This window comes from Dendrobates tinctorius, unplaced genomic scaffold (genome assembly GCF_039654945.1).
Source record: "Dendrobates tinctorius isolate UK_male_01 unplaced genomic scaffold, ASM3965494v1 ptg000232l, whole genome shotgun sequence".
NCBI lineage: Eukaryota > Metazoa > Chordata > Amphibia > Anura > Dendrobatidae > Dendrobates > Dendrobates tinctorius.
Window position 1 is genome coordinate 20,427,742 of NW_027361899.1, and position 17,554 is coordinate 20,445,295.

Below are 17,554 nucleotides of genomic sequence, written 5' to 3' on the forward strand. Positions count from 1 at the left end.
GTAATTTCAAATGCCCCAGTCAGTACCTGGCAGGGTCACACTTATAATACTATATCAGCACAGGAACATTTTTTTTAACACATCCAGATGCACTTACGAACAACATTTATCACCTATTTTTTGTACAGATGCAAAATGTTTCCAGTTAATGCTCTTATTTTAATCCTGCTGCTCCCCTAAATATTTTTTTTTTTTTTTTAAATCCACGAACAGTTCTAGAGATATGGGTCTTTTTGCTTAGCGCTAATTTTTTTTATTACTAAGTTTATTATTATTATTTATTATTAATTTATTATTAAATTTTATTACTAAGGGGGCGTGTCTTTCAGGATTATTTGGGGGCATATCTTTAGGTCAATCTGCACAATTTCCCTGTGAGCCACGCCCACTTGATTAAAACCATAACATTTAGCACTAAATTATAAGACCCTTATCTCTGGAACTGTAGGAAGGATTAAAAAAAACAAACAAAGAAACAAAAAAAATTGAATACTCAAGGGAGCAGCAGAAAGTGGGCACTTTTGACCTGATGACAGGTCCTCTTGAAAGGAAATCTGTTACCAGGTTATTGCTACCTCACCTGAGAGCAGTATAATGTAGGAAGAGAGACCCTGATTCCAATGATGTGTCACTTAGTTTACTTGGTGCAGCAGTTTTGAGTTCTTAGATGTAGTATAAAGCAGAGCTGAGAAAGCTAATCCCACCCACACCACAGCTTTGTAAATATATTGTCTATTGACAGTAAGCTGCTTATCAGAGGAGGGGGTGTGGTTGGAACTACTTGGCACAGGAAGCTTGTCAGTGCAATGATAATCTCCTAGTGATAAAACTGCCATTGTAAGTAATCAACAGCACACAGCTATTTAATATATAACACAACCTTGAAATCTGTGATTCAGGCCCTATCTGATGCTGTTTCCGGATTATATAGCAAAAACCTGCTGATAGATTCCCTTTATATGTGTTTAGCTTTCCATTTTTCTTCTGATATCAGATCCACTCACCTAATTTTCCCTGATTGCTATCTTCAAGCTCCGCGCCTCCTATAATAAACACGGGGTTTGTCTTTAATTCCTGAAAAATTAAACATTTATTTTGTTAGCAAGCATAAACCAGCCCATATTGTTTTCTAGGTATAGAATAGTTGTCAAGCCCAGCCCACGAAACATAACAACAGAAACGCAACAGAAACTCTTAATTCTTTAACAAAATTATGTTTTAGAGAAAAAAAATTAGTTAATGGAACACTACGAACAAAAAACCAATTCACTGTTTTATACCTAGTACAGGACCTAAAAGGGGGAAACATGACACAGAGGATGCAATGCACAAAAATAAGACTATTGGAATCATGTTCAAATCCCTACGATTACTGCACCTCAGTTTAGCTCATCTCGGTTCTTTAAAATGGATCTGTAAGGGTTCGCTCACACGAGCGTACAACACGGCCAAGTGCTATCCAATGCATTATCAGATTGCACTCGGACCAATGTTAGACTATGGAGCAATGCATGACATGAGGGTAATCGTGATTCATGTGAGCTCGGACACCTACCACTACCCATGGACAAATACCCCCCCACCAATTATTTCAAAACACAATCCCCATTAAATACACCAGTCACAAAATGGATTTAATGGCCACAGCAGCCTTTTATTAACAAGTATTACAAACATTTATTTTTTAACATTTCCAAGCCAAACAAATTTTTCCCATAGGAGGTGGTCCTCGAAGCCCCAAAGTCTTAAAGCCACCAGTTCCCATAAAGTTCCACCTTGGTCCCAGGTTGAGTCTTACCCCCAGCCGTTCAACACCAGCTCGGAGGCATACCGTAGTCAACCCTGCCAAACCGAACCCGTGACGGGTCCCCTGTTTATCCATCCATTCCACGGGATTACTTCACCCCGTCCACATAAATTTCCCCACAGGGAGTCCAGGACCTGTTAAGATCCCCCCCCACCAATTCACCATTCCACCGATCCACCGACTTCGAGGACCTCCCCCCACGCCCCGCTGCCATCACAAAATAATAAAAAATTAAGAGTACATCAGGCATGCCACTCAGAATCTGGGAAACATTCGAATCGAACCAAAATAATGAAAATTACTTCGTACCAACAATAACCCGGCAATCTCTCTCCCCTACCCCCTACATAAAGGGCGGGTGGGTGGGAGCTTCTTCCTCTCAGCCGGGGGTACCTAAAAATGGTTCACAAACTAAAATGGCCATATCCTATATACTGATCTTCCACCCCCTCTTTCTTAAGTCCATCCCCTTTTTCCAAATAAAACCCTCCTCATTCGTTTCACCAGGCTAAAGCAAAAAACTCCCAACTCCTCAAACCCGCCTCCCAAATAGATTGACCCTATTGCTATCTCAGATCCTGTACGCTTCCTTATTCCCACTATACCCTGTCATGTCAGCCTTCCGGTGAGGCTAGGAGCCCCGTACGGCTTTTCTTGACATGAGGGTAATCGTGATTCATGTGAGCTCAGACACCTACCACTACCCATGGACAAATACCCCCCCACCAATTATTTCAAAACACAATCCCCATTAAATACACCAGTCACGAAATGGATTTAATGGCCACAGCAGCCTTTTATTAACAAGTATTAGAAACATTTATTTTTTAACATTTCCAAGCCAAACAAATTTTTCCCATAGGAGGTGTTCCTCGAAGCCCCAAAGTCTTAAAGCCACCAGTTCCCATAAAGTTCCACCTTGGCCCCAGGTTGAGTCTTACCCCCAGCCGTTCAACACCAGCTCGGAGGCATACCGTAGTCAACCCTGCCAAACCGAACCCATGACGGGTCCCCTGTTTATCCATCCATTCCACGGGATTACTTCACCCCGTCCACATAAATTCCCCCACAGGGAGTCCAGGCACCACAAGTCAGTCCCCACCGCATTCAGATGCACCCCATCTGACCTCCAGAAACCACCTTCACCCGATTCGAGAGCTGAGTGGCGAACCACCACAGCCCCATTCCTTGCCATGAAACGAGATATGGCCTTGTTCACCTTTATCCTTGCTCTGTTTACCCCTTCCACGGACCGAGCTCCCCTCCAGACTTTACGAAACACAATGTCGGACCAAATAACCACCACCTTCGGAAATTCGGCCCAGAGCCTCAACATGTCAAATTTTATATCCTTAATCAACTCCCTACATGGCCTCGAACCCAGGTCATTACCGCCCAAATGAATGACAACAACATTAGGAACACGGTCCAGACGGGCGAAACGATGAAATTCCGGAAGAAACTGCCTCCACACCATCCCCCTCTTTCCGATCCAACGCAGCACCACTGTCTCACGAGGGAAACCTAATTGACGCCCATCTGCCCGAACTGCAGCTCAAATAGCTGCCCAGAACACATACGAATGGCCCATTATCCAAGCGAGAGGTTGATCAAGCCCTGCAACAAAGCATAAAAAACACCAAAAAATTGAAACCTTAAACTAACATGATGACAACCGCTCACATTAAACCAAATTTGGGCGAACATAAGACCAAAATCTAGCCGACTCCCACCTGTGGAGGGCTATAACATCATTGCTGCACCACACCATCTGTCCCAGTGGATCTGTATGCAGCCTTTTTCCTAACACCATTTTTGCCAAACACCACGGGTGGCGTCACGAACTATTCTACCATTAACTACATCTCCCCATTGCTTGGGCGCCCAGGGCCACGGTCCGGGTCACCGCTGCTGTGACACATCCCACTGATACTGGCCCGGTACCGAGTACCCCACAGCCCTGGGAGGGCGACCCAAATTTCTCCGCCAGAGAGTTATACCTGCTGTCTTTGCATCAGGGCCTTGATCTCCTTCTGCAGGACTCGTTGTTCACTGGAACCTGCAGTCTCAGCCACCTGTTGCAACAAGACAATAACCTCGGAAAGACAATTTTCAATTACATTTGTACCAAGAGTCATCATGGGATTACATTCACGTCGATCAATATCAACAACTATCAGACCTTGTGATTTTAGCTCTACCCGCCCCACCTTAACAGTAATTTCCTTGCATCCAATCTGCGGCAAGGTATGACCGTTACTAGCAACTACTGTTAGTTCATCATTTGGGCCACGGGTGAGTTCAGAATCAGCCCAGTACCTCTTGTACAGAACGTACGGCATAGTGGTCACCTGGGAGCCAGTGTCCAGCAAAGCGTTCATGGGGATGCCGTCAATCACGACGGGAAGGATCTGTCTCCCTCCCTCATACTTGGCTCTCCAGTTCCTTGGGCCTTGTGGTCCTACTCCTGGGGGTTGGCCCTCTGCCCCAGGGGTTGCTCGTTTAAAGGACAAAATCTTGCAAGATGACCGGCCTTGTAGCAGCGACGACAGATGGGACGTCCGTCCTGGTCATAGTGATCGTTGTTCCTCCCTCGAAGTGGCGGGGTTCTCCTCCTCCGGAGCCACGGGACATCCTCTGGACTGGAAGCAAGCTGGATCTTTTCCTTGGAGGCCACCTGCAGGGACTGCACGGTTTTGGTAAGTGCAGCCATCCCTTTGGTCAACTCCTGGACCTGAAGACGCAGCTCCTCAGTTGGATCTTTATCCAGTTTCTGTGCATCAGCCTCTACAGGGATGGAAGGGAAAGATGTTGCTTCCTGGTGGTAAGTGATCGCTGGGCGCCTAGGGGGCGCTGGGCGGCTGTCAGTTGATTCCTGCAGTACCCGAATAGCCCTGTCCTTAAAATCAGCAAAGTCCAGATCAGGGTTTTGCAGGGTTATGATACGCAACTGTCCTCTGTGGGTACTGGATAGGAGTCCTTCAATGAACTTCTCTTTTAACAGCTTATCCTCCTCCTTCACACTGTCAGGATCAACTTGCTTAACTGCTCGCAGCGCCTTCTGCAGGTTGAGAGCATAGTCCCTTATACTGTCCTGCGCCTTCTGTTTACAGCCAAAGAACCTCATCTTGATTTCAGCTGCAGTGCGTGTATCAAAGGTGCTTCTCAGCTTGGCCAGGATCTTTGCAACAGTCTCTTTATCAGTGTCCTTCCAGGCTTTCACTTCTCTCTGCGCTGTACCCGTTAGCTGTCCAATCAGGATATTCACATTCTGGCTCTCAGACAGAGGGTAGACTTTAAACAAACTGCACAGTCTCTCTTTAAATTCACTCAGGGTATGTGACTCACCCGAGTACTGCGGTAACCAGGCCGCTCCCGGTATGTAGGGCATAGACAGCGGCATTATGGAGACCGCTGCGGCGGGTGCTCCTCCTTGCGTCGCTGCGGGGTTGGCAATGGCGTCCGCCGGTGACCGCTTCGCAGGCCTGATGCTCCGGGCTGTAGGCCTCAGCTCCTCCTCTTCTCACGCGCTGTCCTCTCTTCCCGCACGGCACTTCACTTCTTCGCGCTCTGTGGCAGGCTCCGCCCACGAAGACCTGCCCCTTTTTCTTCCCGCGCGCGCCAAGCAGCACGGCAATGGCGACAATTGGTGGCAATTGGCGCCAATTTCACACACAGTCTTTTACACAAACACAGTCTATGGCTCACAGGACCCGGGTGGTACCGGGCTCTGTAATCCTGTTGGTGATGCCAAGTTGGGTCACCCTCCCAGGGCTGTAGGGTAATCGGTACCGGGCCGGTATCAGCGGGATGTGTCACAGCAGCGGTGACCCAGACCATGGCCCTGGGCGACCAATTAAGAGGGAAAGTTGTGAATGGTGGAATGTAGTTAGATGAATAGTTCGTGACGCCACCTGTGGTGCTCGGCAAGGGAGGTGTTAAGCCGACGCTGCATGCAGATCCGCTGGGACTGATGGTGTGGTGCAGCAAAGATGTAAAAGCTCCCCACAGGTGAAGCTATAGTCCCAGGGCAGTGAAGATGTGGTCAGCATGGGGATGTAGCGGTGCCGGAAAGGTAGGAAGCAGGCAAGACACAGCGGGGTGCAATTTCTGTACCTTTACTTGGTAACTGCAGTCCAGGGTCCTGATTACAGATGGTATTGGAGCAGGCTAGCCTGGAAGCAATTCAGGGATTCTCTCTCAGCAGATGTGCTGTGCAGTCTCCTTACTAGCGCTTATTTGAATGAAGTACTCCCAGTACTGAGTTACACTGGAGCTCCTCCGGACAGATGTTCTCAAGAACCTCACTTGCACGGCAGACAGCTGTAGCCTCTCTCAGGGACTCCTCTCTCCTGAGTCCCGGCTCACTATCCAAGCTGCTGTTGTGCCCTCAAGTCTTAGATGGGAGCAGGGCATTTACAGCTTCCTACTCCTCTGGTGTCTGTTGCAGGACCATTAGTATCCATACAACCGTGGAGACCAGGCTCCAGTTCATGCGCTCTCTCCAGAGATGAGCTCGTCCTCTCCGCTCTATCTCAGCGCTCCTTCCACACGTCTGCACACTTCACCCTCCGCAGACTAACTAACTAACCACCCCCTCCTCTTGGCCCTCAGAGAGCACTCCTTCCCTTAATCCCGCTTCAGAGTTCCCCCTGCTGGCCTGGAGTGGAACTGTGTTGCGTGCATAGATTGACTGCGAGAGAGACCCATCATTGCCTCCAAACCTGGCATTACCCTCCCCTGGAGGAAGGCAAAGCCACTGTGGCGACCATACCCCTGGGGGCACCACATATATATATATTTTACATCGAAGTGGATACATTTCTATTCAGATGTGATTAAATGCAAATTATGCAGATATGATCACTGATGCTTTGAAGTACTTGCCATCAAATTTAGTTAATGCCTTATGTATGCACTACTTTGTAATTAGACTTTTATGTAAGTAGAAAACATTGTGTTCAGTGGGATTTTCTAATTTTCCAATCCACACCCTTTTTTTTCCAAGAATTCACAAATATTTTTGCAATTTACGGTACTTTGGGTTCCATTATTGTATCTTTGTAATGAGCTTGGTTCTGTTATCATATCTTTGTAATATCCTTTTTTCTATTACTGACACCAATAAATCAACTCCTAAAAGGTAAAGGTCACATGCCTAAACACAGGAATAATAAGCAACAAAATAAATAAGACTCAATCAAGAAACAATCTGAAAATAAAAATCTATCACTTAAAACTATTTTTTAAAATTAATAAAAATAACCTTAAAAAAATGAATGCATTAACACAGATGAACATAAAAGGATAAAGTCAGACAAGAGTAGACCGTATGATGTGTGAATGACTATAAATAAATATGTACAATTTCCTATTTCAGCATATACCGGTTATTACACCATGTGACAGGATAACCGTGCAGAAGGCAAATATACAGTTTGAACATGGGATAATAGACTAACAATTACAAACAACAAATAACAGACAAATCTTGATTAAAAAAGAGGCAAAGAAGGTAACAAACCTAATGTTACCATTTTCCCTACACATCCGAAGTGAGTTTTGCATAAACTTGCTTCGTCAGGGGTTGGAGACTGAATGGTAAACTTTTTTATAGGGGAATTATACCAACAAAAAAAATCATCAAATACACAAATACTAGTATTGCAATCCAACTGGTGCCTCAAGTTGTCAGATCGTAAATCCCAGTGTAACATAAACTGATGCTTCTGCCATTAGCAATGGACCACATTCTGCTGGGCATATACTCACTGTCCATCTTGTCATCTATTTTGCAGTAGTACTGCTGCTAGGGCTGAATTTTTTAGTCCTAAACTTCCAAGCAATGTATGGCGCGCCTTCCCAAAACTCTCTACCATGTTGTTCCTGCCACAGCCACTTCAAAGCCACTCCAGCCAAACACCTCCTCACTGCCCACTATAGTGCTAGACTGCACTGCTGCTGCCGGGGCCCAAAAATGCCGCATCTCCTGTTCTACCCCATCCTAACTCTCTACAGTGCTACTCCGACAGCCACTACATAGCCATGCCATTCCCTGTCATCTCAACTGTGTTTTATAGTGTTAAACAGTACTACTGATGATGGGAAATCTACTCTCTTGTTTTTGTACCCTCAAGACACATCTCTGAAATAGGGCTAATTTTTGGAAATGCTTGACAACAACACAGAAATTCTTCACATTCAAAGTTTTGTGATTAGCAAATCAGTTGAGAACACCAAAAATGGATAATTTTTTTCACTTCTAGTTGAGAGGCCATTAATCCTTCAAATTCAAAACAATACACTGCACCTGTTTTGTCTCCCTATTAATGGGATAATTTTTGGACGGCTTATGAAAGCGTTATCATTTCTTCATTTAGAAAAATGCAAAGCTTTTTGTACTCCCCAAATGGAAAAATTATTATTATTAAAAATATTATTTCAGTTTAGAGCACCGTTGATTTCATAGTTCCTTGCATGTGAGATGGGTTTACATACAAAATACAAATATAATTTACAATGAACAAACCTGCAATGATACACTGGTACAGAAAAGAGAGGGCCCTGCCCTTGCGCGCTTACAATCTACAAGATAATGGGGAAAGAGATGGTTGGGGCAGATGCAACAGCTTAGGTGGTGGTGAGGTGGCAGCGGTTCCCCTGCTTCTCTTGGACCTGATGTGTGTCTTCCTTGTCTTTCCTCCTTGGTTGCCCAAGGATCTATGCCCTCTGCCACCGGCATTGCCAGATGGGAATCTCTGTACTAATTGTTTGACTAGGGCCTACTGGTATTGCACCATTTTACTAGCCGACTCAGCAGCAGGAAGGAGAGACGGAAAGTTCTCCTTGTACCGTGGGTCAAGAAACGTGAACAACCAGTAATCATTAGCCAAAATGCATATAACGTGAGGGACATGGATGGGAAAAGCAGTGGGACATAAAGTCAGTCATGTGTGCCAGACTTCCAACAAACAAGACTTCCATGTCCCCACCAGGAGGACGACTCTCCATCTCCTCATGCTCCCTCTCCTCCTCCTCCTCTTCAGCCCATCCACACTGAACAGACTGGATGAAGTTGATGTGGGTAGCACCATCTGTAGCGTAGGCAGCCATCTCTTGTTCCTCTTTTTCTAACTGTGGCTGCTCAAATATTTGGGCATCACTACAAATGATCTCCTCATGTCCCCTTTAAACACACAGGGCGAGAGCTCAGAATCAATAAATTTAAATTTAAATAGTTCCTAGGAGCATCTGAGTGTAGGATCACTTGTCTCCTGGGACTCTTTGTGGTGGGAAGAAAGAGGATCAGGGTGAGGATTATGTGGTCCATACTCTTGGCTGGCCAGACTGGACCATGTGGAAGACAGGGTGGTGCTGGGAAACATACTGGAAGCATTATCTGCCATCCAACTGACCATCTGTTTGCACTGTTCTGGCTTCAAGAGTGGTGTCCTGAGCCCCCATGCAAAGTGGGACAGGAAGCTAGGTCTCATCTGTTGTGCTTCTGCAGCAGGCACTGTTTCACCTGTCCCACAGCCTCGGCCTTGGCATACACCATCTGCAGCGCGTCCACTTCCCTGTCCCTTACCGCATGCCTTGCGCATTTTAAATTAGTTACTGTATATATGCCTGCAAACTTTCCAGTATTAATAGGGAAAAGAAATTTACAGTGGGGAAATATGTATTTGATACCTTGCTTATTTTGTAAGCTTGCCCACTGACAAAGACATGAGCAGTCTATAACTTTAAGGGTAGGGTAATTTTAACATTGAGAGATAGCATATCAAAAATAAAATCCAGAAAATCACATTGTATAAATTATATAAATTAATTTGCATTTTGCAGTGAGAAATAAGTATTTGAACCCTTAATACCTGGTGGCAAAACCCTTGTTGGCAAGCACAACAGTCAGACTTTTTTGTATTGATGATGAGGTTTGCGCACATGTCAGGATGAATTTTGGTCCACTTTTCTTTGCAGATCATCTCTAAATCATTAAGTGTTATGAATGGGTCAGCGAGGAGGATGGCAGGAATAGACTAAGCCACCAGGAAACCAGAGAGGTTGGTAACTCAACGGATTGCAGACCCCTGATCCTAACAACACAACTAGCAGTAGCCGTGGAGCGTTCCTACGATGCCCTAGATGCCTCTGCACAGCTGGAGAACTAACTAAGCCTAAAGCCAGAAAGGTGAAATCTAAACTGCCCTAGAGCAGATCCCCAAAGGAATAGACAGCCCCCAAACATATATTGTCGGTGAGACAAGATGAGACACAAACATAGGCAGAAAATAGACTGAGCAAATGGTGGGGCCCAAACTGTCTAGATAGAACAGGACAGAAAAGATACTGTCTGCAATCATGCAAAAACCCTAAAACATCCAACACATCTGATATACAAAAAGTCTGAGGCCACACGACCTCACCCCTACTAGATCAGCACTCTGGTGTGAACTGGAAGCAAAGCAGAAGATACTAATATAACAGGGGACTGAACAAACTGACACAAGCTGTAACATATGGAGCGGGGCCCAGCGCTGCACCCAGAAGGGAGCACTCTGAACCCTCGCAACAAAGCAGAAAGCAAAAAAAAAGGCACAACCAGGTTAGATGCAAAGGATTAGCGAAAGAATCACTTAACTGAACCATGCAGATCAGGCAGGAGACAGAAGAACTCAAAATGAACAAGGAGGAAATCACCAGCAACCACCAAGGGAAGCCTGCTCACTTATATGCTCCCAGCCAGTAATCTCAGATTCCCAATCATCGTCGTCAGATGACAAACTCCCATCAAACTGGCCAGCTCCAATACTCCCAGTAACCACCAGAGGGAGCTCTGGCTCAGAAGTCCGAGCAAGGGAATTCACAACAATTAAGATTTTGAGGCTGTCACTTGGCAACTTGGAGTTTCAACTGCCTCCATAAGTTTTCTATAGGATTAAGGTCTAGAGACTTACTATGCCACTCCATGACCTTAATGTGCTTCTTTTTTAGCCACTTCTTTGCTGCCTTGGCTGTATGTTTTGCGTCATTGCCTTGCTGGAAGACCCAGCCATGACCCACTATTAATGTCCTGGTGGAGGGAAGGAGGTTGTGACTCAGGATTTTACGGTACATGGCTCCATACATTCTCCCATTGATGCGGTGAAGTGGTCCGGTGCCCTTAGCAGATAAACACCCCCAAAACATAATGTTTCCACCTCCATGCTTGACAGTGGGGAAGGTGTTCTTTGGTTATAGGCAGCATTTCTCTTCCTCCCAACATGGCGCGTTGAGATAATGCCAAAGACCTCAATTTTTGTCTCACAGCACCTTCTCTCAATCACTCACAGAATCATCCAGGTGCTCAATGGCAAACTTCAGATGGACCTGCACATGTGCTTTCTTGAGCAGGGGGACCTTGCGTGCACTGCAAGATTTTAAATCTTTGCGGCGTAATGTGTTACCAATGGTTTTCTTGGTCACTGTGGTCCCAGTTGCCTTGAGATCATTAACAAGTTCCCCCCCGTGTAGTTTTAGGCCGGTGCCTCACCTTCTTCATGATCAACTTTTTTAGTGGTTTACGAATGGTTTACGAATAGCTGCATCAGGAACCCGGATACCTGGAGTGCTCCTAATAATCAGTGGTTCGGCACTGCAGCTGCATGTGTCACGGCTGTGTGACAGTCACAACACATGCATGGTGAGCCTGTTTCTTGGGCTCTCTATGTGTGTGTTGTGACTGTCACACAGCCGCGACACATGCAGCTGCCGCGCCAAGCCGGTGATGATTGGGAGCGCTCCAGGTACCTGGGTTCCCGATACAGCTATTCGGAAACCGCTAAAGCTATTCAGATAAGCACTTATCCGAAGCTATTCGCTCATCCTAAGGATACCACACGAGGTGAGATTTTGCATGATGCCCCAGATTGATGTCGATTGACAGACACTTTGTATTTCTTCCATTTTCTTACTATTGCACAAACAGTTGTCTCCTTTTCACCTAGCGTCGTACTTATGGTTTTGCAGCCCATTCCAGCTTTGTGCAGGTCTATAATCTAGTCCTTGACATCCTTATAAAGCTCTTTGGTCTTGCCCATGTTGTAGAGGTTAGAGTCTGACTGATTGAGTCTGTGGACAGGAGTCTTTTATAAAGGTGACTATGTAAGACAGCTGTCTTTAATGCAGGTAACGAGTTGATTAGGAGAGTTTAACTGATCTGTAGGAGCCAGAACTTTTAATGGTTGGTAGGGGATAAAATACTTATTTCTCACTCAAAATGCAAACAAATTTATATAATTTAAACAATGTGATTTTCTGGATTTATTTTTTGATATTCTCTCTCAATGTTAAAATTAACCTACCCTTAAAGTTATAGACTGTTCATGTCTTTGTCGGTGAGCAAACTTACAAAATCAAATACTTATTTCCCCCATTGTATATCATCCTGAATTGGACTTTTCTTTTAACGGTGCAGCAGCAATGTACAAATATCGCAATGGCAATAATAAACACTGCCTAGATGTCTCTAATCCTAAATTTATCCTCAACTGAATGCAGGTAACAGCGGTGTTACTACAGAATGGAAAATATTTAGCCCGGAAAATGTTGTATAAATGCTGATGGAACAGTATACAAGTACTGCAATAACAAGATTAGACCCTGACTATATCCTTGCTCTAAAATACGCTCTCCCTCAAATGCCTCCTGAACACAGTGTGCTGAGCATTGCATCACCGGGTCTTATATAAAACCGCATGACGCGATGTGGCCGGCCAATCACAGTAATTCTAGTATCCGACATGGCTACGGCATTACCGTGTATATCGGGCAGTCTCCACATGTTCATTAGCTGTATATCAGATGGTGCTCATGTAATCAAGTAATGAGCTTGCCCGAGCTCCTTGATGCTCGATCGAATATCTAGCAGTGGCGAACACGCTTTCTCGTCAATAATTCTAATGTAAAGTAGACATGTGGAAAAGTTTATTTGTTAACTATTGGTATAAAACTTCAAAGTTCAAAAACTGTGAATTTGACTATCATCTGGAGTGGGAAAAGATGTGTGACCAACTGTTAGTAGTAAAGATGAGAGGATCTTTTCAAATTTTGAGTTTTCCAATTTTGCTGACGTTCCCCTGAAAATTCGATTTTCAGAGAATAAATCTAAGCAAATCAACTAATTAAACAGCCTCTAATTGCTTGGAAAAAATGTGTATAATATTTTGAGTTCCCCATGGAGTCAATTGGAAATGTATGGAGTTCTGTATTGCAAATATTGCCTCTTTAATGTCCAAATAATTTCCAGCTATGTGGCTGGGGTAAAACGGAGAGTAACCAGAAGTACCCAACAGTCTATTTTACAACGCTCTGCAGTATCAGACTTTTTAGGCTTCCTAAACTGTATAAATGGTAGATTTCAGGAAACTCAACTTGAATTCGATCTTGCAAAAGCACACAAGATCTCGCACTTTCACAGCAAGAAGCAAGAAGGACTGTAGAAGAGTACAGTGAAAAAACAAACAAGTCTGACTTGGTAAAGAAAAACTAAATCTTTGCTCCAGGCTAAGGAAGCTAAGCTTTTCATACCTCTCCTAAAAGTTGATGCTAAAGTAAAGGATCTCAGATCATTGTCCATTTTAAGAAATTGCTACGGCTTTGAGCTCACCACGTTGCGAGGATCACAATACTGAAAAAGGTGTAACCAATGGGTGCCGGAACCGATTGAGGACTTTTTGCCAGAAACGCATCCGTTTTCGTTTATTGATAGATCCACCTTGTTTTTAACCTTTCCAATAAACAACATGGTTTTATCATTTGATGGTCGAGCGGAGGATTATCCCATGTCATTGACCATTTTAGTTGGTCATTGTGTGAATATGTAAACTATTTTTTGTCCAAGCAAGAAAACTATATGACACCTAATGATGATGACAAGACATTCAGATCACTCAAGAGAATGTTCTGCAGAATTTATTGAAATATTCATTTTTTGGATTACACTAAATTTAATAAGATTTATTGGCCATGCTTATTGAAATATTAGGCGCAGCATGTTTCCTGAATTCTCGTCATTGTAGCTGTGAGTCCATTCTTAGGCCAATTTTGCAAGAAGCCACTGTGAGAAAAAAAACAAAACATAAATTATAAAATAATTATATAGGAGGTGTAATTAGTATCACCACCTGACCGGTGCCAGCAGCACCCAGCTCAGTTGACAGTGGATCCAGTAACACTTCAGCGCCTATCATGGCTTATGGTTATCATTCTGTATGTTAAATGGCAATGTGTCAGAAAGTTGTCTATTGTGTAAATCTGAATTAATAATAAATATATATATTTTATTTTTTAAAATATTTTTACAGTTTTCCATTTCATTTTCTATATTGAAAACAATCCTGAAACTCTGAAATTTTCACCTAATAGACTCATATGTCCTGTTTTTATCCACAACTGCATGGCCATAAGCAGTATTAGTCTGGCTCTGACTCATTGAAGTATTTTCTAATCACGCTCTGATCTGGGCAAAGGTAAAAGTGAAAGAAGTGTGAAAAACTGCACTGTCACTCTACTCATTGTGAATGGTGGATCCTACAGAGTTTCCAAGTAAAAGATACACGGCTGCAGTATTGGCTCAGGAAGCCTGAATCTACTATCAGGATTATTTTTATGTGAAAATTGCAAAATTTCATTATCTAAAGGAAAAAAATACAAGTAAAAATCTCTAATATAAAAAAGATGTTTTCTGATTATATATTTCTCTTAAAAGAATTTACTAGTATATTATAACAAACACTTAGTTATTGTGATGTGAAACATTCTACAACTTTCTAATACACTTTGGAGACTTTACCGAGAACTGTATGTGTCCCAGCAGATTTACTATAATTTGTGATAGAAAATGGGCTAAAAAATACTGCGAATCTTTCCAAGCAAATAATTTATGAGGAGTATTGATGAGCGAGTATACTCGTTGCTCGGGTTTTCCCGAGCATGCTCGGGGGTACTGTACTCCGAGTATTTTGGCGTGCTATTTAGTTTTTGTCAACGCAGCTGCATGATTTGCGGCTGCTGGACAGCCTGAATACATGTGGGAATTCCTAACAAACAGGCATTCCTTACATGTATTCAGGCTGTCCAGCAGCCACAAATCATGTAGCTGCATTGACAAAAACTAAATCCCCGAGCACGCCAAAATACTCGGAGGACACCCGAGCATGCTCGGGAAAACCCGAGCAACGAGTATACTCACTCATCACTAATGAGGAGGCTTCCTCTATTTTCCTCTATTGCCTCTGCCCTTCTTCTATTTTGTAATTCATCTTGGCACTTTCTAAGAAACCTGTGACCTCCAAAGCCAATTAACTTTATGGTACGACTGGCACTCCAACCACCGAACAATGGAATATGGCCAGTTGCTCCACCACTCTGAATGTAGCAGGCCCATCAAGGTACGAGTTTGAGCAGCACATCAAAAGACCACTGGAGAGGTTGTTACAGATATCAGACCAATGGAAATTTTGTCTTGTGAAGCAAAGAAGTGATGTGAACGTCGACCCTTTTCCTTCACTCACAGCCTTTGGTTGAACTTGATGGAGATATGTCTTTTCTGAGACGTAACTAGTGAATGTGTCCGAGAGCCTGTGAATTCTAAGTCTGACACTATTGATGGAACTATTTTTCATAAAATATATAATACTAGCATTAGAATTTGTTCTTCTCACCTCATCTAAAGACAGATTAATTGATCCTCCTTGATTAGGATTCATCAAGTTAAACATTTCTGTAAAGAAAAGTAATATAATTAATTATCAGATTGATGTGCTATGTGATCGACCATGTTTTCTCTTATCACTAACTCTGGCAGCTGACATGTGACCATTGTATATTTTTAAAGTGGATCTATCAGCAGATTTGCCCCATCACGCTGCTGCCAGAGCTACATACGTCCTGTTATAAATATGGGCACTGAAAAAAAGAGAAATAAAGTTTTGATCCCTTATGTTCTGCAATTACAGACAAGAGTCCACTGGACGTTCCTGAAATCCAGAAAGAGTCCTGATTCTTCTGCTGTATAGCTACCCTAAAACCTTCTCTCTGCAATGAATTGGTGTCACGATATGTCATGACCCAACAGGGGTCAGTCCAGCGGATGACACAACACATACAATGGGATGGTAAAGGGGAGAGGAAGGCCCTGCTGATAGGGAATGAGGAATGGACACCTCCTGAGTTTGAACCTGAGCCTGTCCCTGCACTCCCATAACACCCTAAGTGGGTCCTTCCCCCCACCGCCATCACAAACTTCGTCCCTCATTGTGACCTCACACTGCCCTGGCTAGTGCACTGGCCGGCAAGGGCGCTAGCATCACCACTACAGATGGTGCAACACAGGGGACAGTGACAAGCACGAGACAGCCGAGGTAAAAACACAACACTTAGCTAAACAACTATCTCTGCTGCAAAGCACCGCACAGCAGAAGAAAGGCACCATGACCACGAACTCCACGGAACCAGCAGATTCACCAATACAACCAGAGAGCTCCTTACTCCAGGCTTGCTCAACACAGATTGCTCTATCACCGACAGTCAGCTGATGCATCAGGTAACTATTTAAAGAATGGTGGGAGAGGTCACCACCCACATCAGCTGACCTAGTAACTCTGCAGTTTCATCAAGGGAAATTGGCATTAACCCCTGCTGATCTGAAGGGAAAAAAGTTACAATTAAATCATAGTGGAACCAGAGCTGCCACCCATCCAAAAATGGATCGTGACAATTGGTGTGACTAATAGTGTAAAGCATCAATGCGGCCTACACAATGGAGGCGGTGCCTAGCTCATCAGTCAGCAGCAGCAGAGGGGAGGAGCTAGGGAGCTTCAGTGCTCCCGGAACGCCCAGTGACAATCGATGGACAATATGTATGCAATAGATAAGTTATTAAAATGTTCTTTATTTTTTCAGTACTATGTGATTGCTAAAAATATGTTTTCTACGAGACCCCACAAGATGTAAAATCGGCCTCAGGAAAAATGTTGTCCACTGTTTGGCTGATTGACTTTTCTAAAGGGCCCACAACAGTATGTCAGCAGTATCTAAACTACATATTATGATGTTCTGTATACTTTAATGTTTCTCTGTAACTGAGATGTTCATTATGATGTTCTGCAGCAGCTGAGGTCTGTATTATGATGTTCTGCAGCAAGTAAGGTGTGAACTATAGTTTTCTACCGCATCTGGGACACATTATAATATAATACTACAGCTACTAAATAACCTATTTTTATAGAGGTAGTACTATATGCCAGTCAATCACCGTTTGGCAAAGGAGACGGAATCTTCTGTAAAAGCAATTTGTAACTTCAGCCGGAAGAGAAAGACGTCATCTATGTAACGCCAATCATCTCTGTATATATGGAAAATAAACTATGCAACTCACTGAACAAGGTCTCCAGATTTGCTACGATGGAAATAAATATATTAAAGTCCAGTTTCAGGCTGTCAGGGCCGACTTTATCCACTATGGCATTTAGGATCGAGATATTAAAGTTAAAGCCTGAAAAATAGGAAAAAGAAAAGAATGTGAAAATCTGCAGGAGTAACCACAGTAATAAATCATATGGTAGAGGTTTCCAATAGACTGCAAGATGTGATTTCGAAAACCGTGATAAAACATTGTATAACTCTTTCTGCACTTGTTTAAACCATGAGACCCTCAGAAAGTTTCATCATGGCTTTAGGAAGGCCATATTTCCTACTCACGAGCTG

General features: G+C 43.6%; 1 protein-coding gene and 1 pseudogene across 4 annotated transcripts in view; both read right to left on the bottom strand.

Annotated features, from left to right (window-relative positions):
* Positions 1–11,348, bottom strand: part of LOC141060156 (calpain-2 catalytic subunit-like) — a 34,098-nt pseudogene extending 22,750 nt beyond the window's left edge.
* Positions 11,349–13,744: 2,396 nt separating this feature from the next.
* The window catches only part of LOC141060134 (calpain-8-like), a 77,401-nt gene continuing 73,591 nt past the window's right edge, over positions 13,745–17,554 (bottom strand). For all 4 annotated transcript variants that reach the window (XM_073556417.1, XM_073556418.1, XM_073556415.1 and 1 more), the window contains 3 exons: positions 17,226–17,342; positions 15,511–15,569; positions 13,745–13,904 (listed from right to left, as the gene is read on the bottom strand). In XM_073556417.1, the coding sequence (XP_073412518.1) occupies positions 13,881–13,904; positions 15,511–15,569; positions 17,226–17,342 (200 nt within the window). In that variant the 3' untranslated portion in view covers positions 13,745–13,880. The remainder of the gene's footprint in view (positions 13,905–15,510; positions 15,570–17,225; positions 17,343–17,554) is intronic.